Below are 23,877 nucleotides of genomic sequence, written 5' to 3'. Positions count from 1 at the left end.
TATTTGTTTTGTTTCTAATGAAGAGGAACCTGGGACTCAGCATGCATTGCTCAAGATCACACAACTAGAATAATCTATGTAACTAGTTTTCAATCACAAGTCTTCTGTCACTACTTCAAATAACATTGTGAGAACTAAAGATTTAAAATGCAACAAAATAGTTTCTATGACAATCTAAGAGAGGAAACAGAGTCAGTGACTTTAAAAATTGTACATATTAAACAATATGCAAAAAGCCAACCTCAGCAAAGTAGGACCAAAGGTATATTAAAGCCAAAGCTCAAGATTTCTTCATTTTATTAAAAAATGACTAAAACTAAGAAAAATCATTCATATTGGTTTTATTTGCCAAGGGTTCTATCTGTTGCATAAAATAAATACAAACTTTATAGGACTCTCATTCATCATTGGCATCTGATAGTTGATTTTATTAGTATACACCAAAATAAAATGCAAGAAATTCATGGCCTATATTTGCAATACACATATTTTTTAATACACTTAAAAGATCTACACTCCAGAAACTGAATTGGTACTTAACTGGTTACAACTGCAATTTACTGATTTCAAATGATAGATAATATCAAAAGCCTTTGCTACTTCTTAATATCTACTATATGAAAATACACTCCCCAAGAAATCTCTAGAACTCATTCCCTCCTCTCCTTCTTCAAGTCCTCGTTTAAGTGTCGCCTTCTCAGTGGGGCCATATTGATGATGCCTATCCTAGTAGGTAAGCCTTGACCCCATCCCTGTTTCTCCACTTATCCATTCTAACGTACTTTGTAATGTATGTATCTTGTTTATTTCCACTAGTCCCACTAACTTTTACGTTCCCTGAGGATAGAGTGGTGTCTGCCTTTTTTGCTATAACATTCCTAGTGCTTGAATAATGCCCACATAGGAATACCGAATATTTGTTGAGCGAATGAATCATTTCTTTCTTTGTCTCTTTCAACCTCAAATTTAGGAGAAAGAAAGGCAAATAATAGAACAAACCATTTAAGCAGTTGTTCCCTAAGACTTTTTCTCTTTTATACTTCTTATTATAAGATATTTTAAACATATACAAAGGTATATGTTTAAAAGACTGTATGCCTATATCAAAATATCTCATGTATGCCATAAATACATATACCTACTTGTAGCTACAAAAATTAAAAAGAAAAAATAATACTGTAAAACAAATGAAAAAATTAATGAGCAATAAGTCAGTATATTGTATGTTCCACAAATGATATTAGATATTTTTTAAAAGGTAGACTGAATAACAGAACAAACTTCCATGCACCCAACAGTTATCAAATCATAACCAACCCTATTTCACCCATGTTCTCACTCAATAGTTTCCAACCCTTATTATTTTGAAAAAAATTACCAGACGCCATTCCATTTTATCTACAAATATTTCCAATGTTTCTCTGAAAGACAAAGAAGACTCATTTTTTTCTTCAATATATCTATATGAACATAGTCACACCTAAAACTATAACAATAATTCTATTACTTTATTAGATTTTCTTCTTGACATAAAGAACTTCTTCAGCTTAAATGGTGGCAGCTTTCAGCAGTTACCTATGATCACAGTCTGAGAACCACTTCTAATGTCACATCTGATTCCAGCCCCGAGTTACTTTGCAATTACCACTCTCTGGAACCCAAGAGTTCTATATAATTGATATGTATAATGTGCACCCTTGAACTTACCCAGAAGAGAAAATCCTAAGGATATTTTATTTGCTTTTGCTAGAAAAATGTTGCTGACCAAACGGATCCACATTAACCAACTACAACCTTAAAATGTCAGCCTTACTCACTTGAATGCAATGTTTGTAGATAGAGAACATCGCAATAAAAAGATATGGCTGTATGTCCTCCAAAATAACAAGGAAATGTTGCCTTCTCAAATAGTATTCCTAAAAAAAAAATGGCTTTGGGATCTGAAACAAAATTAGTAGGCAAAAGTATTTCGAGGGCTTCAGAGGGTAAGCCAGCAGAACTCTGGAAAGCTTGAGTTGGGTATGTTGCATTAAAGGACCTTAGATCTTCGTAAGTTGTAAAGCTCTCAATAGGCTCTGGATAAATGTTTATCCAGCACAGAAACAATCATGAAATTCATGAGCTCCCTAGGATGGCTTATAAACATGACTTTAACTTCAGCTCTTACCTGTACTTTGAAAGCCTGTTCATCAAGAGGCGGTGGAGGAGGAAAGTTTCCAGAGATAGATGGAAGGGCACTGGAATCATCTAGAGGTGGAGGTGGGGGTGGAAGAAAATCACCTACAGAAAAGAAGTAAACAACATGATGAAGTTAATAAGGATGCAATGTTATAGTACTCTTATGATATATTTGCCGGCATTTTACTTCTTTATAATTGGCTTTGACACATAATTTTTTGTGTTGTACAGAAATTATTCCCCATCTTAGTTTAATTAGTAGCCTTAATTAGTAGTCTTAACTTTCAGAAGAAAGAGTATCGGATTTGATATTTAGAAATGGTATAAAAGCTAGTCTAGAGGGGTCAATATATTAAGCAAAGCGAAGAATGAGCTTGGGTGGGAGATACGGTTACTGAATTTTACACACCTTTGTGCTCGCCCTCAATACATTTTCAATCAAATAGAGGAGGAAAAAAAATTGTACAAAACTAAAGATAATACACGGTGCAATTTATGAAGATGCATGAATAACCTCTGGAAATTAAGATAAAGTGGAGGATCATGGAAGTCTCAGTGGATCATATAATTTTTCTGAAACATGATGTAGAAAGTACGTTCATCCTTGGTAGAGAGACAGGAGAATGTAGGCATGGAGATCAGAAAGTTCAGAGCATAGAGAATAAAAAGCACATCATGACATAGGAAAAACATGGGACACAGGAACGTAAAATAATGCCAGTGGGTTACAAAAATTAGATACGTGATAAAATTAAGCTTTTTACATGTTGCACATCAAAAAAAGGGTTTGAATTTTATCATGCATGCAGCAGAGATCGACCAAGGATTTATGAGAAAGAAACACTTGGTTACAATATGATTTACTAAAGACTAATTTAAAAGTCCATGTAGGACAGATTAGGAGAAATGAATAAGAAACACCCAATTTAGAAATCTATACATAATCCAGGCAAGAAGTAATGAGACTTTGGGATACTGAGAAAAACCTAGCATTACCAACAAGAGTAGCACACTGCTGTTAGAGTTATTGAGGGAGTGAATCTAATCTCTGTGATCTAATCTCTGTGATCTATACACATATATCTAAGAGCTTTATGGTTCCTGGAATGAAACCTGTTTAAATAGTCTGCAAAAAAATTGTATTGGGGAAACAGAAACGTCTACCTTTTAACCTTTTCTTTATTTGTTATTTTCCTATTAAAAATAATGTTTTTGATGTGTTGGAGAAGAGATCTTTTCTATTTATGGATGAATAGCTTTTCCTTGCATTTTAGTTGCTCAACACTTTGCGGGTTAGGGCAGCAGTCTCCATCATTAAGTGAGTTGCTTTTAGATATTATCAAAACATCACAGTTTAGGCCCTGAGAAATAGAAGTATAAGAATGGAAGAGTGAGCACAGTAGAATGACTGTAAGTAGGTTTTGTTGTTCTGATACACCTTTGAAATGGTTCAGTTTGCCTCTATTTGCCTTATAAATAACAGTCTTAGAATTGAAAGTGTAGCTAAGCCAAGAACTGTCAGGTCTAGCCCCAAGCCAAATTCAGACTGCTAAGCAATCAATAGCACTATCTCTCGAGTACTCTGCTTACTAGACTCGCACCATGCCAGGCATTGTGGTAAGATTTTCATACCCTGCCACCGAATCATACAACAATCAATGCTGATGGTTCTCAAACTTTAGAGTTCATCAATATCTCTGGAATGTCTTATTAAAATACAGATTTTTGGGTCCTGGATCCAGAGATTCTGATTCAGTAGGTCTGGGGAGAACTCCAATAATTTTCATTTCTAATAAATCCCTGTGTGATTGATGCCTTTGGGTCTGACAGCACACTTTAATAACCACTGCATGTTGTTACTACTTTAGACCCACAGGATAAGAAACGTTCAATAACTTACATCATAAAGAAAATTTTCTACTACTCTTATTCTCTGGGTGCACAAATCCGGGGAAATAATTTGTCCATATCCTTATGACGATTATAAATCCCGATTTATGTTTAACGATTTAAACATTGGTTAAATACCAGAATCACCAAGAAACACATTTGAAAATGCTGATGTCCAAATTCCATCTCATAGCAATTCAATCAGAATCTTGGGGATAGAAGACAGGGAGTGAGAGGGTCAGGCACCAGGACACCTATAAAACCTAAGAGATTCGAACCTGCAGCCAGGATTGAGAAACTTTTATTTGGCCACAGACTGCATGAAAAAATATTTCATACCTGTTAATTAAAAAGAACTGTCAAGAAGTTCTTTACTGCCTTTAAAGGTCATAATGTATGAAAAGAATGCTCACAATGAGATCTTACGCAATGAGGCAAAAAAGGTTTAGGTTGCTGTTCACAACCTAATTTCCAGGTTCAAATGTTCTATCTGAACCTATGTTGTATGAGTCCGTTCTCTCACTGCTATAAATAACTGCCTGAGAATGGGCAATTTATAAAGAAAAAGAGATTTAATTGACTCACAGTTCTGCAGCCTTGACAGGAAGCATAGCTAGAGGGCCTCAGGAAACTTACAATCATGGCAGAAGGTGAAGGAGAAGCAAGCACGTCTTACATAGTGGCAGGAAAGACAGAGCAAGAAGGGGGAACTGCCACACACATTTAAACCATCAGATCTTGTGAGAACCCACTCACTATCACGAGAACAGCATGGAGGAACCACCCGCATGATCCAATCCCCTCCCACCATATCCCTCCCTTGACACATGGGGATTACAATTCGAGACGAAATTTGGGTGGGGACACAGAGCTAAACCATATTACTATGTCTTCTCATACCCACTTTATAAAAGGATTCCTGGGTCCCCTCTTATACTTCATCAGATTCTGTTACATCATGGGAAATTTTCAGAGCATCAGACAGTATCAGAACTGAACAAAATCTTGGAGATCATATTATCAAACAGAGGCCCTGGGTGATTGATGTGATTGGCTCTGAGATCACACTTTGAGAACCACAACATGTTATTTCTACTTTAGACCCACAAGATTGGAAAGGTTCAATAAACTATGTCATAAAGAAGCTACACGAAAAGTCCAAAATATCACAACAAATAAGTCTTCAGAAGTACAACTGTCTGTCCCTTCCAAATATATCCTTCTTTACTCTGTTTCTCTAACAGAACTTAGACTTAGTGAGGCACAGGCTGATGACAATCCTGGGCAGGTCAAAAAGAACAAAAAAGAAAAGTGGAATGTTTTTGGTTTTTTTAAGAAACAACTTGAAAAGATGGACTCTATATTCGAAGCATGAAAAGGCAGATGTTTAAAAGCCCTCGTGATAAACACATAATTATCTGCTTTATTTAGATCAATTATTAAGTCAGACCAAAGTTTTCAGTTCTTTAAGCTTAACCATCAAAGGGTCCTTACTGCATTCCTTAGAGGGGAGCTCACGTTTTCAAAAGATGTAGAGGTACAGGCAAATGTCTCAAAAACAGATACAAATCTGATGAAAGGAGAGGAAACGGCTCCCTTGGAGAGAGGCATAAACTAACCGGGAGAGTTTCAATGAAAAACTGCTAATAACTATCCTAAATCAGACTACAAGTTTAAGAGAATTCTAACTTAGAGCTCATCATTTTAATAGACAAGTAAATAAAGGAAAATGCCTCTAAGTTGCTGTGAAAATAAGTTCAGCTTTAGAGAGAAGGCAGAATTATCATGTTTAAGAAAAATGGGAAAATGGAAAGAACTGTATTTATATGAGTAGAAGCAGGGGGAAGGAGGTCTTCTCCATTCTAATAGATTTCTGAAAACAATGAAAGAATGAAAGAGCATGGGGCTTTGATTCCTAGGTGGTGATCCTTTTGGAGGAAAGCCCCTGGATGAAATGAAATGCAGTACCTCCCAGCCAGCACTGCTAAGCTGTAGACCTTCATATTAGTGCATGCCCTGTCCTCTCTGCCTTGCCTCCCAGATTCTGTGACCTACAGGGAAATTGCAACTCACCTCGCAGATTCCGTGACCTACAGGGAAATTGTAACTCACCTCCCAGCCTCTGAGACGTACAGGCAAGCTTTTAAACAAAACAAAACAAAATGTCATCCGGCAATTGGCAGCGATATATCAAATCTAAAATGGAAATGTCCAGTTTTAGAAGCAGTAGAGTGGTCATAGACACGTGCCTTCAGACCTGGTCCCTCCATACTCCTCCACTCATCCTCCAAATCCTACCTACATACAAAATATATTTATGCCTCAATTTTCATGTAAAACGGTTTATTCAAAGTTACATAGCTGGTGAAATACAGAGCAGGAAATGGATTCTCACTCTCTTGGAGAGATGCTGAGACGTATCTTGCTTGATTTGCTCCATATGAACCCAAATCATTCAGCTAATATTCAAAAGGTTTTTGCTGTGTGCAAGAGGTAGCAGCAAGAAACAGTTAAATGAGGAGTCGGACAAATCAAGTATTCCATCTCTGATTCCCAAACACTACTTTCTGCCAATTTACTTCAGAAAACAGCCTGTTAGGCATATTGTTAACTCGAAAAGGGAGTGAGGAAAAACTCCGGAGGACCTAGCTATGCATATTTTCTCAAGCTCTCCCTTTTAGTCTAGGGGTAAAAAGGATGCGGCATTGAGAAGCAGGGATGGTTAGCTGGGACCAGCGGAGCTATTCCCCACTGTGGTTACCCTAACGCTTGTGTCAGTCAGACACGAAAGGCATCTACCTAAAGGCATCTACCTAATGCAGAGCTTGCTTATCCCTTTACGAAACAAAGGCCCCCATCGGAGGGTGAAGATAACAAGAATTTACCTGCAAAGCAAGTAAATTACTAGTTATGGGTAACTGTGGTAGAAAAACACATGGGAATAATTCAACTCTATCAACAAAGTTTGGATTCATTTACTGTTGTACAAAAAGAAAACAAAAGAGCATCACGCTCTTCTTCAACTAAATACCCATATAAAACCTACACACACATCCAAGGATTTAGGTAGCAGCCCTTTTTGCGCCTCATATACAGTTCTATCAGAGCATCTGTAATACTTGATTGCATTTGTGTGTTATGATCACTCCCTCCCGGTTAGAACTGCAGCTTCTTACAAGTAGAGTCCACTCACGATTTATCTTTATATGCCCATCTCTAGTCACAGGTTTGGGCCAGAACATCCTCAGTAACTGTAGGTCGCATGACTGAAAAATAAAAACCCATTCAATTCCTTAACTGATGTTTTAATAAATGACCTGGTGTCTTTGACTCGTACATCTCAGATGTCAATGTTCCAGTCATCAGGGAATCTAGATCAAATGCAGACTCTGATTCAGGTCCACACTAGGGCCAGAGATTCTGCATTTCCAACATGCTCCCAGGTGTTGCTGACATAGACCCACGGGCTGCACTGGCAGTGACATGTCTCTAGCTTCTGCTAGCCGGCAGCTATTGCTTCTCCCACTTTGTTGAGGGGAGAATTTTTGGTTGTTGGAGGAAAATCTAACTATTAAGGTAAACATAAAACCATGTAGATACTCCACAAGTTAACTTTCTAAATTATGAAGTCAAAAGAGACTGGGTTGGAATACACACATACACACACACACACACACACACACACACACACACACGGTGAACACTTTTTAAATCATGGTTAGCAAAGCATAAGTTTCAAGTAAAGACAGTTATTCATTTCCATTAATAGTAACTAGTGGCCAGGCGTGTGGCTCATGCCTGTAACCGCAGCACTTTGGGAAGTCGAGGCAAGCAGATCAGGAGGTCAGGAGTTCAAGACCAGCCTGGGCAACAGGGTGAAACCCAGTCTCTACTAAAAATACAAAAATTAGCCAGGCGTGGTAGCGGGCGCCTGTAATCCCAGCTACTCAGGAGGCTGAGGCAGAGAATTGCTTGAACCAGGAGGCGGAGGTTGCAGTGAGCCGAGATGGAGCCACTGCACTCCAGCCTGGGCGACAGAGCAAGACTCCATCTCAAAACAACAAAAAAACAAAAGCAAAACAAAAAACAAAATAGTAACTAATACAGAAAACAATATATGTTTGAAAGGAAAATAGTACGAAATTTTAAGTCCAAAAACTTAAAACACAAACCCCAGCTCCACCCTTTACTTCGGGCAAGGCAATTCTATATTCCCAGACCCAGTTTTCCTCACCTATGAAATGAGGATAACCACAGCTACTTCACAGTGTCAATCTGTGGATCAAAGCAGCTAACACAGTAACTCTGAAACTTTGTGACCACAACCTAGATTTAAAAAATATATTTTATATAATGTGGTAATATTGCTATCTAGATATGTACACGTACATGTATACTAGAAAAAAAGGGTTTCATGAAACCGTACCTACTATATAAATAAAACATACATTGAAATGCTCTGTTATTTTAAAAAAAAAATTGGTTCTGACCCACTAAATTGACTGTGACCCAGAAATAGTTCTCAATTTACATTTTGAACATAACTGAGCTAAATTACGTGCAAGTGATTAGTACAATGTCTACATATATATGACAATGCTTTCTTTTCCCTCATGCACAAGAGGGCAACTGAATCTAAACTTGATCACTCAAAGGAGGAGACCAAGCTCCCTGAACAAGGTCCCTTAAAGATAAAAAGGGAGAGGATAAAACAAATGTAACAGCAATGATGATCTCCATAAGGCAATGGAATTATGCCACAGCTATAATGTACACCTCACAGACTATAGGCAATTTATTATGAAACTAAATAACTGAAGACTTCACTTATAATTTCAACTTCAACTCCATCTTCAATTTGCATCAAAATACGTGTGCCACCAAGAAAACTGTACCAGAAAGCACCTTGGGTGAAATACTTTTAAATGAAGCATTCAAGGCTTAGGACAGCATGTATAACGTTATCATTTCTTTAATAATGTATATACATATATGTATGTATTATCACAGACTATCTTTTAAATGGAGTCCCAAACTATTGATAACAGCAAGTTGCCTCTATGAAGCTAAATTTTGCAACTGAGGAATGAAAGTGAAAGGGAAATACTCTTCATTATACAAATTCTTAACTTGTCATTATTTTACCCATTTATAATTTTTAAATAACACATATGCACAAAACAGAAATTTTCAGTACCTGAAAATGTGTCATCTCCAAATGTTCAGCTGAGTAAGGTTTTAAAAACCACCAGGAAATGCATTACAGCAAAGGCCAAGGGAAAAATTGAGGATGCATCCCATTTAATGCATCACTTCTTGGCCTTCTCAACCTATTTACAGTGCACTGATTGGAACTAACAATATGAAAGCAATTGCACTGATTTGCTCAACATGCCATTTCTATTAGAGATGAAACCTTTTCAAGCTCTTTTCCCGTCCCACTCTGCCCTTCTCTCTGACAAGGAAGGGGTTATTAATTTGACTGATCCAGCTACTACTGTGAAAGTCTCAGTTTTAGAAAGCAATACCCAGGAAATCTCCTTCTTAAACTTCCTGCTTCAGACCTCTGAGCATCTGGCTCCCAGGACAGACCAGCTGGAATGTCGTACTTCTTGACTCTAAAGCAAAGGGTCAGAATGTCAAGCCAGGTCTTCAGGAGCTACAGCTCACTGAGTATGTTGACTTCCAAGATATAGTGGTGTGAGAAAGATATGGGATAAAAATTCTACTTATTCCTAGAGCCAAAGCCTCTACACTATCTCAGTGGGATCACAGACCTCTGTCCCAGAGAGAGAGCAAGCACTTATGAGGCTATTAATAAAGCAGCACCTGGATTCTCATTTTGCTCTGTTTCTACAGTGTGAAACTCCTTTGAGAACTCTCTGGGAGAGTGATAATTATCAGGGCAAAGCTTGGCCATTCCATGTTCTCTGTCCTCATTGTCATCAAAATAGCACAATATATCTCCCTTCCATGACACATCTTCCTCTGTAAATAAGATATGTGACCTTGACCGAGGAACATTAATTTTTTAGTTATCATGCTAGATAGCCTTAAACTTCAGGTTCCTTTTATGCATTAGAAAAATTAACCTTTCTATTTTTCTTCCATTTGTATTTTCTGCTATTTAACTGGAAAACATTATTACTAATTTTGATAATACTCAATTTGCTAACAAATTAATTTAAAAGGAAGAACTAAGATTAAAAATATTGATGAAACACAGAATTGATAATAGTATAGGGAAACCAGCATTCTCATGTGCTACTGCTACTAAACTTTTCTCAAGAAAATTTGGGAAGAGGAATCAAAAGCCTTAAAGATATTTATAAACTTTAATTCAGCAATATCACTTTTAATAAATTATCCTACCAAAGAAGTAACTTAACATGCAGAGGAGCATGTTAAGGAAACTTCATCACAAAGCAATGTAATGCAAAACCTCAGAATGTTCATTAACACGGTACTGGTCGAAAAATAAATTGCAATCATACACTGGGAAATTGTGTGGTCACCAAAATAATGATATTGATCTACATCTTACATCTATTTATTCATCGAGTGCCATCTATATATCATACATTATTCTAGACCCCAGGGAAAAACAAACAAACAAATAGAACAAACAAAGTGTGCTTCTCCACGAGCCCCCATGGAACTTATACTGTAACAGAAGAAGAATGCTTAAAAAGTAAATCAAACATACTGAATATCAAATGGTGAGAAGGGTTATGATGAAATGTAGGCAAGGAAGGGGGTTGGGACTGCTAGGGTGGTGGTGGGTGTTGCAATTTTAAAGAAAAAAAAAAAAGAAAATGGCCTCACCAAGGTGATATTTGGGGAAAGACTTAAATCTAGTAAGGGAGTAAGTATTGGCATATCTGGGGGAAGAACATAAAAAATTGCTTTTCATATCTTTTGTTTGTTTGTTTGTTTGTTTTTGAGACGGAGTTTTGCTCTGTCACCGAGGCTGGAGTGCAGTGGCGCAATCTCGGCTCACTGCAAGCTCTGCCTCCCGGGTTCACGCCATTCTCCTGCCTCAGCCTCCTGAGTAGCTGGGACTACAGGCGTCTGCCACCACGCCTGGCTAATTTTTCGTATTTTTAGTAGAGATGGGGTTTCACCATGTTAGCCAGGATGGTCTCGATCTCCTGACCTCGTGATCCGCCCGCCTCGGCCTCCCAAAGTGCTGGGATTACAGGCGTGAGCCACCACGCCCGGCCTGCTTTTCATATCTTATCATGTAAGAAACAAGGGAGGTTATTGAATAGTGCTTATAATATGGTCACAATTTTATATAGGCCGGTATGTTAACAGGGGTTGTCTATAGCTCATGAGATGCTAAGCATTGTTTTTAAATTTTTATCCTTTTGGCTTAATTATTATACAATAAGTGAATTATAGGCATGCGTTTTTTTAAAAACCAAAAATAAGATACTTTAAAATGAATCGCAGAATCTACTCAAACCCAGCGTTTAATTTTAATGCATCAGTATATGTACTCAAGCCAAAATTTAATGTCCCTGTCATCTTTCTAAATAACTTAGCTTGAAATGCTCTTTGAGATTCTCAAATTAAAAAGCAAGAAGAATTATCTTTAAAGTAGATGACGTCTCCCTGATTTTAAATTGGACAGTTTCACTCCATATTTAGCTAATACAGAATATATCTGAGACTTTAAGAGTCCTCTTTTGTAATCACAAATAAGTACCCTGTACAAACGTGAGACACCTCAGTGTATTACATGAGACACAAGCATACTATAATTCTCTATCACGCAGTGGTTGGATAACAAATTCAATTTCTCAGTAGAAAACATTAAATGGATTTCAAATAGTATGAAATTAACGACAGTCTAGTTCTGCAAATCGACTAGAACCAAATAGCACTTTTGAATCCACCAAGTATCATTTGTTTTACAAAAACATAGAAATTGCTATCCAGACAACAAACCACACCATATATTTTTGACTTCCAAAGATGAGCATTCAAAATAAATAGGACAATGAGTTGAGCTTAATGCATCAGTCTTCTATCAGCTAGTGAGATATCTTTAGCTCCAATGAGAAAAAGTAAAATTACCTCAGTTTAAAAATGAAACAAAAATCTAAAAATTCATGTGATGGACAGAAAATGAGGCAACATCCCAGGAAAACAACAACAAAAAGTCTTAATTTACCAGTAAAAACAAAGAAGCTTGCAAACAAATATCAGAGTGCTGACAGAATAGTCCAAAAACATCCTTTCCCCTTAGGATTGGGACATTACCCTGTGGTGGTCATTGAGGCCAGAAGCTCACCACCCCTCCAAAGACAATGACGGTGCCTGAGGGAGCGTGGTTTCATAACAAAAACACTTTAAATAGGGCATTTAATTATTTCGCCACTGCTGTCTTTGGCTATAGAGGGAACCATCCTCATCGTCAATGACAATGCAGGCTTCCTTCCTGCTGAAACTCTATTACAGCCAATATTCTGCTCTTCGTTAGCTTAATTGGATAACTATTGGTTTCCTCTACCTGACTAACAGCTCCTTGAGGGCAGACTCTCTGTTTTATAATCTCTACATAAAGCATATAGAACACATATGAGATACTCAGTTAATAGTAATGATATTATTGCTATAAATTATTATTGGTACAAAACTACATATATTAAATTGAATAGAACTCTGAGAGAATGAACACATGAACTTTTCCCATGGTCAACTTTGTCACTTTTCAAATATTGACACAAGGTCAACAATGTACTACTTACTATACTGGTGGGTCATAGGTCCTTCGTGATACCAACAGCTAGACAGTTAATAACCTGTCTGAAAGTAGCCATCTAGTTAGGTTTTTTGTTTGTTTGTTTCCACATTATCTTACTGAGGGTATGTCTTCAAAGTATAGGAACAGAGTCTTCATCCTTAAGTCACCACCTGGTTATGGGGGCACCCTAGCCTCCAGAAATATTGCAACCATCTTTACTGTATTGATCTTCTCCAATAAAAGATCCATTGATAAGCCTTACCCAGTATATGTATATCCCTTAGAGTATAAAGAGACGTTTAAATTTTCTTTTTAATCCCATAAAAGAGAGATGAAGATAAAGAAAGAGCAGAGAAATGAGGGAAGGGGAAGGATACATGTCATAGACAGAATTTCAAAATGCTTATGTTTGAGGTGTTGAAACTCATCTGACTTTTAACCAGGGGTGTGTATCGGAATCTCCTGGGGCACTTTCTCGCAGTACATACTCCCAGACTTCACTTTAGAATTCTTAATTCAGAATCTTTGGGGTCGGGACCCAGACAAGGACCTCGCAAAGCTCCTGAAATGATTCTGGCATATAGCGTTGGTTAAGAATCATTGACCTTCTGGAAAAACAAAGATTGAACAACTCTCTCTCTGAAATTAAAGATGACTAAGGTGACAAGGCAATAAAATGCAATATGTGATTCTGGATATAATTCTAGACCAGAAAAGAGACATCACTAGGACAATCAATGAAATCTAAATAAGGTTTATATATTAGAAGGAAGTATTATGTCAGTGTTTACCTGGTTTTGGTAACTCTACCGTGGTTATGTAAGATGTCAATACTTGGGAAAACTGGGTGATGACTAAATGAGAATCCTTTATACTATTTTCAACCTTTCTGCAGGGTCTCAAATTATTTCAGAATGAAAAGTCAAAATTTATGTTTTAAATCTTAAGGAAAAAGTAAGTCATTGAACTAGTCCAATAACTTTTTTATAGCTGAATAAATTTTCCACCAGTGTGGTATGGAGAAACAGTCAAAGAGTGTAGAACCACACCAAGCAACCCACTGTGACCCCAAATATCCTAACTTCTAGCTAAGGACACATTTACCACAGCATATGGCAGACTTAGTGTGAGAAACTGAGACTTCTTGGGAATGGTGAGAAAACCTGCTATACCCCTACAAATTCAGAAGACTATGAAGAAGAGAAGAGGTTCTTACTATTTAGGAGACTTGGAATAGATAAGCAGGAACATGTAAACTATCTCCAACAAAATCCAGGGTGAATGCAGCATGGCTAGGCTGGTAATCCTACCTCGATGATCAGCAGCAATTAAACCCCATAAAACTTCCTTTTCCCAAATGTTGGGGCTCATTCTCTTGCTTCAAGAGAATCCCCAAAGACAAGGATGGCTACACGAGGCCAGGGGCCTTCTGTGATTTCTCCAGTATTCATCTTTTATGCACAAATGACTTCAAATTCTTCTCACTGAGAAATTCTTGTTACTATTTATATAAAATGATGCCAACCATTACTCACTCTCCTTCAACCCTGACATTTATTTCATCAAGTCTGAAGCTTAGCAAATGCATAAATGCTTTAAAAATAATCAAATAGAGACACTCATTTCATTTCAAGGTGGTTGTTTCTTGGCATGTATTTTTTTTTTCCAAAGGAATACTGGAGCTGACAGGTACTTGCTCTAAAAATTTACTTCACCACCTGCTAGCTGAAATATTGCTTTCATGGATTTATATTGTATTAAAAGGTCACTGGCTGTTTAAGTCTTAAACAGTTTTAATCATTCTAAAAGTCTCTTAACAGTAAGAAAAGGAAGCTCAGAACAAACAGCAGCAGGGACTCTAATTAAAAGGGCCAATTCATCTAATTTTATTTGGGGTTAATTATTCAGGATTCACTCTTTGATGTGTAAGGAATAGCAATTAGTAATTTTAGTGATTTGAGAATCATTGGAGGTGTAATCAGTTAAAATGAGTGAGTGTTTACAACACAAGATGGTGAATTAGTCCCTCTCAGCTGGAGAACAGGAACATTAGGCTCCAAGAGATCCAGGCTAAGGATTTCAGACCCTAGTAATAATAGTCACTTCAAAATCAAACACATGTCAACAGCCATCTAGCACTCTGTTTACTCTTAGCTGAGGTGAGGCACAGAAGCCTCATGAAACTGCCTTTATCCAGATCTTGATTTTTGCTGCTGTCCCCAACCGCTTCCCAGTATCTGGCTCTTGCGCCATGATAACCATAAATGCATTACATTAAAAAAGCAATTCCAAATGAATATACCATTTATAAGTAAAATAAGACCCAGAATAATTGTGGTACTCATTGATTTCACCTCTGAATTTCTGATTGCTGAATGAGCATCATCAAATGAACCTCTAGCTCAGTGCTCAAATCTGAATTTAGATAGGATAACCCACAGACCTGCGAACCTCCTCTTGTGTGCTCTATTTTTCTATTTACCTCATCACAATTCTCCCTATCACAAAGGCTGAAAACCCTTTTCCTTTTTGTCTTAACCACCCACTCTGAATACAAACAAGCTATATTAAATTACACCAAATTTTTCTAATTCATTTACTGGTCTGCATCTCCATTGCCATCAAAATACCTAATGCATATTTACCTCCTATCTAGACTAAACAAATAGCCTAGATAGTCAACATCCTTCCTAACCTAGGTTTTTCCAATGTATTTGATACAACTGTTGCTAGATTAAAAATATCATGGCTCTCTTTGAATAGCCAAAGCAATCTTGAAAAAAGGATCAAGTTGGAGGACATGCACTTCCTGATTTCACAGCTTATCACAAAGCTACAGTGATCAAAACAGTGTGGTCCTAGCATAAGGACAGACATAGAGATAAATGGAATAGAATACAGAGCCCAGAAATAAACTCTCTGATATATTGTCAATTGATTTTATGGCAATTATGCTGAAGTTTTAGAGAATTACTGTTTGAGAGTATTATTGGAAGCTTGGTAAACGTCTCTTCTGAGCCTCCCAAGATTTGACAAGACCTCATTCCGAAAAGGAGGAATCCTCTAACTGGATGGGCCTCTTATGAGGCAATGGAGAGGAACTTGATAAGCTTTGTTGTCAAAGTTTGTCAACAAACTCTGGAATGTACTGGTGAGTATGTATCCTTTGAGATTACTACTGCAAACAGCAACGCCTGACATTTTATATTTCAGAATATGACTTTTGCTAAGCTACATACCCAGTAATCTGCCAGAATGATTCCTCTGGCTTCCTGGACACCAAGACTTTGCTCATGCCTCTGTCTCCATTAAGAGTTTCCTCTTCACTATCTGAGCCCAAGCTATTCTTGGAGGCCTATGTCACCCTACACTATTATCCTTTGCCACCAGACGAAAGCATCTTCCCACCTTCAGCCCTCTGTAGTAACTTTAGAGCACTTACCAAGGTGGATCTTGTGGAAAATTCGTGAGACATTTACCTCACTAAACTGTGTGCTCCTTGAGGGCAGACATCATATATGAGTCATCATTCTATCCTAAAAGCACCTCTTCCAATGCCTCACAGAGTTGAGGTGGAGAAGATTTGGGAAAATATTTCCTGAGTGGGTATATGCAGGAATTCTTGACAACTACACCCATAAATCCTAGCCCAATAAATTAGTCTTTAAAGGAAGATTGAGAAACTGAGTGACTACCAATTTCAAAATGTGTGTGTATGTGGTTTATGTGTGCATATGTGTGTGTGTGTGTGTGTATGAGAGAGAGAAGAAAAGAGAGGTTGAAAGATTGAAATAGGGAGACTCAGTTGAACATCACCATGGGGATGAGCTCGGCAAAAGGAATACCCTCACCTCAATCACTGCTGCAGTTAGGTAACTTACATATATAAAAAAAAAACTCTGTGACATTAAAATGTGTAAGCTTTTGTCCACTTGGAACCATTTACTAGACGTGTGTGAACTTAGGGAAATCATGAAACTTTTGAGTCTCAATATTTTTGTTTGTAAAATGAGAGCGACAGCACTTACCTTTTACACTACCCAGGGTTGTATAGACCAAAGTACTTAAATTTAAAAATACAACATCCTGGTTTTTCTTCAGATGGTATAAATCTTTCGCCTTTTACTGAATTTAGAAATACCATAAAAACTATAATGTCCTACATAAATATAAGTTATTTTTACTGTGAGATTATTCTTTATGTGACTTGCCCAGAAACACATTCTTCACAAACATTTAGAAGCTCGAATATAAAATATAGTTAAGTGTTTATTGAATAGATGCTTTACTGTTAACGTGGCTCTTAGCACACCAGGGTTCCAAAGAGTTAGGTGTAAAAGAAAGAGAGGGAGTGAGAGAAAAGCATAAGACCATAACTAAAACAATAAAAAAACAAAGTCCTAGAAGCTAAATAAACAAATATTGTGTTCTCCCCAGAATGTTTAAAAATCTTGGAAAGGAACTGCATAAGGAGCCTCAGCGCAGTACTGACTTGGCACATCAAGCCCCTGTGCGACTGATTAACCCGACATTCCCCTGGGTAGGGGAGTATTACTAGGTCACTTTTTTTCTTTAATGGACAAACTGTTCTCGAACAATTTGCAAGACATAAACAAGCTATTGTAACATACCAATCAAAGAGGGTAGTTTTGTCCTCAAAAATGCGATGATATAACCAAGTCAAAACAACCACCACCACCACAACTGGGCAATCAGACAAACAAACATATCCCAATTCCGTCTGCCTGGTTCTGGATGGGCTCTTCTTTACCCACTTTGATGTATAAACACACAGTCCCACATCTGCAATGGTTAAGCCCCAGATCAATAGCAAAGTTTACAAGACCTCCAAAATCTATTGGATGTTCTTCATCCAAGAACTTAATGGTTTTTGAATTAGAATACAGAGTTCACAGTATAAAGGGCTCTCTTGAAAAATCAACTTTTGTCTCTAAGGAGGTCCTCCATAAAAAAGTCAATCCTTGGGTTTCGTTCACTCTGCTTTCTTCACTTCCTCAGATTAGGAAGTCATGTGATAGAAGACAGTCCCAAATTGCAAAATTTGGTGACGTGTTCTGGGCAGAAGTTCAGGCACCTCGTTATTTTAACAGACCAGGTCGGCCGGCCCAAAGACATAATTTAGCTGAGTGAGGAATTTGTTCCCTCCTCCTGCTTCATTTGGCCAGCTGCCTCAGAAGGTCTTTCATTCTGGAGTGCAAAGGATTTATTGCTCCCTTTTATTCCTCCAGCAGTAGTTCCAGTTCACTGAGTTTCAAGTTCAGTGAGCTCAGCCTTGGCATTCAAGGATCTCCTTATGTCTCATCCTAAAGAGAATTTGTCCCAGGTCCATTTGCCAAGGACATGGTGACAGTCCCCCTCCTGGCTCTTGAGTCTCCAATATTATGCTTCTTCTTATAAACAGACCCATCCAATCACTTGAGTTCCTTCTTCAGGTCTTACTGGCACTTCCTTGGCTTAACTGACACTAACGGCGCAATGTTATAAACTGACAGAATAATCATATTAGACAGGAATTAGAACAGAATAAAGCGGTCCACTAGTCTATAGGTCAGCAAGCAACAGCCAAATGGCCAAATCCAGACCAGACCACCTCCTGTTTTTGTAAATAAAGTTCTTTTGGAACATAGCCAAGGTCATTCATTTACTTATCGTCTATGGCTGCTTTTGCATTCCAGTGGCAGAAATGAATAGTTGTGACAAATACCATATGGCCTATAAAACCTAAAATATTTAGTTACCAGATTTACAGAAAAGTTTGCCAAACCTGATCTAGTCCATGGACTCACATTACAGATAAGAAAGTTAAGATCTAGTAGGGTTAAACAGAGAGGAAATAAAACTTTCAAAGCAAAATACCCAGGGCAGTGCCAGGCATATGGTGCATACACACTGAGTAAATACCAGCTCTAGTGTTTGACAGGACATTTCGTATTCTTTTCATATGGAAATGGACTAAAATGATTTTTCAAAGACAGCATTGTTACCCTTGAGGAATTCATTGCCTAGAAAGGAGAACAAACATATAAACAGATAATTTTAACATGATATTGTGTGTATTAGTTTTCTGTTGTTACTACAACAAAGTACCACAAGCTTGGTTATTTAGAAGAACAGAAATATATTTATCTTGCAGTTCTATAAATCAGAATTCAGTTACGCATATCAGTGCACTAAAATCAAGGTGTTGGCAGGGCAGCATTCCTTTCTGGAGTCTCTCCAGAGAATCCACTTCTTTGTCTTTTCCAGGTTCTCAAAGCTGCTCCTCATTCTTTGGCTTGTGGCCCCTTCCTCTATCTTCAAAGCCAGCAAAGACATGTTCAGTGTTTCTCACATCACATCACTTCAAAGACCTCCTCTGTCCTCTTCTTCCATTTGCTATCACACTTGTGATAGCATTGGGCCCATCCTTATACTCCAGGATAATTTCATTATCTTAGGTTAGCGGATTAACAACCTTAGTTCCATCTGCATCATTAATTTCCCTGTGGCATGTACCCTAACATATTCACATGTTCCAGAGATTAAGACGTGGACAACTTTGAGGGCTGTTATTCTGCCCACCACAACATACCATAAGAAGGGAAGTCTGCACATAGTGCTAGACTCAGAGTAGGAACATCAGTGCAAGGACAAGTATAGACAAGAGCAAAAGTTCTTATATTCGTGGTACCTATTTTCCAGAGTTCCTCATGATTTTCTAAGAATCTCTTTATGATTTCAGCATATTTTAAAAAAATTTAAACATATTATTTAAGATACTTCTATTTTTAATGCATTGTTCTATTCTTTTTGTAACTATAATCTTGCCACCACATTTTAAAAAAAAAACCCTATTTAATATTAGGTTGAGGAATTTCAGGAAGCAAGTCTGAGTTAAGATTGCAGCTAAAATAGTTTTATATTTTCCCCATAGGATTGCTTTTCTTAGGTCCATTTTATGGATAAGGAAACTATCCCTCAAAAAGAGTAGGAGCCTGACCAGAATCACACACACCAGAGCTAAAGCCTAGAGAAAATTGTTCTATCTATTTGAACCTTATAAACAGAATGAAAAATGTTAGTGCAGAGTTTTTGCAATGATCTACATGGCAATGCCATAAAGGCGGGGGGAGGGGGGTGGTGATAAAATCCATCACATTGAGAAAAATGAATGTTATGATTAGCAAACAGGTGGAGTTTACACAGCATATATATATATATATATATATATATACTGAGATGACAGAAACCACTTTTTTCAAGTATATTTAGCTCTTCAGACAAAAATATAACTGAGACTAAAAGACATAAAAATATGAGCCTCTACTGTCATTATGATATAGAAAGAAAAATTACAAGTTTATTTAGGGAAAAAATGAAGAGATTCAAGGCACCATATTAACAAAGGTATTATCAATAGGTATTTATAAACCCTGAAGATTAAGGGCAAAAATTAAATAGAAATTACCTGGTTTGAGGATATGAGAGTGCCAGATAACTGGAAGTATTCAAGTAGAGGCAGGAAGGCCACTTGACATTAATATTATAAAGAAGATACAAGCTTTATTAATCCAAGGAAACTGCTTAGTAGCCCTCTCGACCCTGATGGTTTATGATTCTATGACTCAAAATGCAAGGGCCAATTAATGGCAATAAGAGACTAAGGCTTCCTTTAATAGGTATAGCCAGAAAGCTCCTCCTGATACCATAAGATGGCAGTTAACCTAACCGTAAGCAGGCACTTTCCAGGCACATTACTTAAAAATAATTCTCTAGGCAAGATCAGACAAAAAGCAACCAGTAACGTGGACAATACCAATGAATGACCCTGACCCTCTCATCTCACTGCCATGTTGAAAATGAAGCTTTTAATATTCAGAAATTTCCACAAGGTTATACTCTACTGAACTATTGAGCCATGATTTTCTATATAACAAATGAGTAGTCACCAGGCAGTCTAAAGGAGAGTACTTAGGATTTTGATCCTCGCAAATCTTGCCCCTTCCTCCTGCCCTGCCAGGAATCCCTAAACCTTCTTCATGGAAATAGCCTATCCCCTTTGACTTAATGGGTAATTCAAAGTCTGATAGAAAGGCTTGAAAATACATGAGAACTTTCTGACTTGGCCCTTGATAACTGAGATGCAGGTGATCAAACAACATTTCTTAAATTAAGGTGTACACACTTCCACACTTACAATGAAAACCAAGTAAAATACCAAATTACCAAGACGGAAAATTCCCACCATGAAAAACAAGAGCTACTCAGAAGAGAAAAACAAGACATCCAGTCACAGGAGCTACACGGCCTCCTATTAAGAGTAAATATACACACATTCCCACGCCGAACTTTCTCCTTCTGAATAGAGCTAAAGGTGCAGGAAATAGTTTGATAAAGACATTATATTACTTAGACAAAACTGAACTAGGTTATCTGTTTGTTTATTAGATTGTGGCTTTCGACACTTTGTTCTACCCTAAAAGCTCTTGACATGAGCCGACACACACATTCTTTGGAATGAAGGCTTTTGTGAGAATATTTTATGGTACTTAGGCTCTTGAAAAGACCTGTGAAAGCAGTCACACCAGAGGATTAAGACCAGTGTTTGGGGCCACCACATCAGGATGGTCCAATTCACTTCACACAGCCTTAACTAGGACATGTGAGCTTTCTTGGACATAACACCAAATAGTTCCGACTTACTCATTGCAGAATTTCTCATATTAACCCCAACCCACTCATCGTAGTTACAAACCAAACACCAGGTCCTGGGTGCCAATAGATGAAAATAAAAACAGAGTAATCCAGAAACGCAATTCAACAAGTTGTCACTTCTATCTGTTGCTAAAGGGGAAAGTATACTCCTGATTTTATTTTTATTTAAATTTCAGTCAGGAACATTCATAAAGTAACAAATTCCCAGAGCATATCACACCGTCTTCTGAATTCCATGTCATCCTATTATCCTAATTTGATAAAAAGATCATGGTATCCCCTTCTGTTCTACTTTGTTTTGTGTGTGTATGTTTTGGGGCTTGGGCTTTTTTTTTTCCATAGTAAGCCTTTTTCAGCTTCAAATTGGGTCTGAAATTTGATTGCTGTGTGGAATCCAAAGGGCCTCATCTTAAGCTTCCCTGACATTTAAGGGACTCAGAATGGAGATTTATCCCAATCCAAAAGGGGTGTAAATATGAGAAGACCACATGTTTATAAAAACAGAACATCCAACAATTCATGCAAACACCTGCAGCCTTTATTTCTCTGATACTTAAGGTGCTGTGTTGTAGAGTGCCCTATAATCCTCTCAGTTATGAAACAGGTAGAAAAAGTATTGATCCATCCTTGTAGTCAATGATATATCTATGTTGCTGCTCTGTTGATTAGTGTCCACGAAATCATTTTAAAACATGATATCTGAATGTTTCACCAAATATCAATATTTTAAAGGAAGGGTTCTTTGTACTAAAACTTATAGAACCAATTAAGTACACCTCACTACTTACTTCTCCTCTTCCCCTAAATCTTCCATTTGTAGAATCATTAAGATGGACACTGCACAACAGAACTTTCTGCAATGGTGGGAATGTTCCATACTGTCCTAATACTTGCAAGGTATGGCTACTGAGCACCCAAAATGCGACTAGTGGCTGAGAGACTAATTTTTAAAAATGTTTTATTTAATTTTAATTAATGTAGATTTAAATTCAACTTCAAATGGTCACATGGGGCTAGCAGCTACCATATCAGGCCTTTCAGATTTAGTCATACTGTATTTAAAATGGTTCACTTGACTCCCTAAGCCCTCCAAAAAATTTTTTGCTACAAAAGCAAGAAATCTAACTTATGTGTTTTCTTCAAGATTTCAATAACAAATAACTTAAAACCTATTAAACACTGTAGATTAAAAGCTGGAAACCTCAACACATACCTGCTTTTCCGTTTATCTAAATAGAATAATAATAGCTTTGGGGAAGGAAATTAGGTTTTACTTTCTTTCAAAACTCCAAATCCAATACTGTATTGAGTCTACTTACAAAAGAAAGACTGTGATTAGGGCACACTTCAATTTCTTAGTATGAATTGGTATAATGTAAGGTAAAAAGCAACACAGAAGCCACAGCTGCCAGTGCTGGCTCTGCCATGAATGCTTCGTGTGAATGTTATGAGGACCAAGTACATAAAGGTTGCAAGGGTTTCTCAGGAGATCCTAGTACCGAACATATACTGAACAAAAGCTGGTTAAATGACTGTTCTCTGTCTCATCAAAAGTAAATTAACAAAAGAGCTGGATAGCTAGTACAATTTCTACTCAGGTCTTATCCTAGCATGGCTAAATATCATACTGCTTATGGTCTCTGCCACAGAGAAGAACATTTAAGAAAATTAAGTTTATTAATATTATGCAGCATTGGACGCTTGCAAGTCTTCTTTCTTTTTGAAGATATTGCAAAGACGGCTAAGAAAATCTAACATGAAATTGGAGCGGAAGTTATTTACACAGGAATAAGATGACATTAATGAAGAAACCCTGCTCGCAGATATAATTGACAAATATATTGTAGCACTATAGGAGGCCTAGGTTAATCACTTGAGGATCAACCTGAGGCCAGGAGTTGAAGACCAGCCTGGGCAACATTGCAGGACCTCATCTCTAAACTGTTCTTTTTTTTAATTAGTCAGGCATGATGGCACACACCTATAGTCCTAGTTACTCTGGAGGTTGAGACAGGAAGATCACTTGCACCCAAGAGTTCAAGGTTAGAGTGAGCTATGTGCCACTCACACCTACATGGGCAATAGAGCGAGATCCTACGTCTAAAACACACATACACACACACTCCACACGTTCATACATACGCAGTAAAACAGACACCACAAATTAATCAGTAAAGGAAAGATTATTTATTTTTGTTGTTGTTTTTGGAGACAGAGTCTTGCTCTGCCTCCCAGGCAGGAGTGCAATGGTACAATCTCAGCTCATTGCAGCCGCTGCCTCTTGGTTCAAGCAATTCTCCTGCCTCAGCCTCCCAAGAAGCTGGGATTACAAGTGCCCGCCA

General features: G+C 37.5%; 1 protein-coding gene across 6 annotated transcripts in view; it reads right to left on the bottom strand.

Annotated features, from left to right (window-relative positions):
• The window catches only part of LPP (LIM domain containing preferred translocation partner in lipoma), a 721,973-nt gene that overhangs the window by 390,476 nt on the left and 307,620 nt on the right, over positions 1-23,877 (bottom strand). For all 6 annotated transcript variants that reach the window (XM_063620511.1, XM_063620512.1, XM_063620510.1 and 3 more), the window contains one exon: positions 2,168-2,280. In XM_063620511.1, coding sequence (XP_063476581.1) covers positions 2,168-2,280 — 113 coding nt within the window. The remainder of the gene's footprint in view (positions 1-2,167; positions 2,281-23,877) is intronic.

This window comes from Symphalangus syndactylus, chromosome 17 (genome assembly GCF_028878055.3).
Source record: "Symphalangus syndactylus isolate Jambi chromosome 17, NHGRI_mSymSyn1-v2.1_pri, whole genome shotgun sequence".
In the NCBI taxonomy this organism is placed as follows: Eukaryota; Metazoa; Chordata; class Mammalia; order Primates; family Hylobatidae; genus Symphalangus; species Symphalangus syndactylus.
The sequence above is the reverse complement of the archived record's forward strand: the minus strand, read 5'-3'. Positions and strand labels throughout refer to the sequence as shown.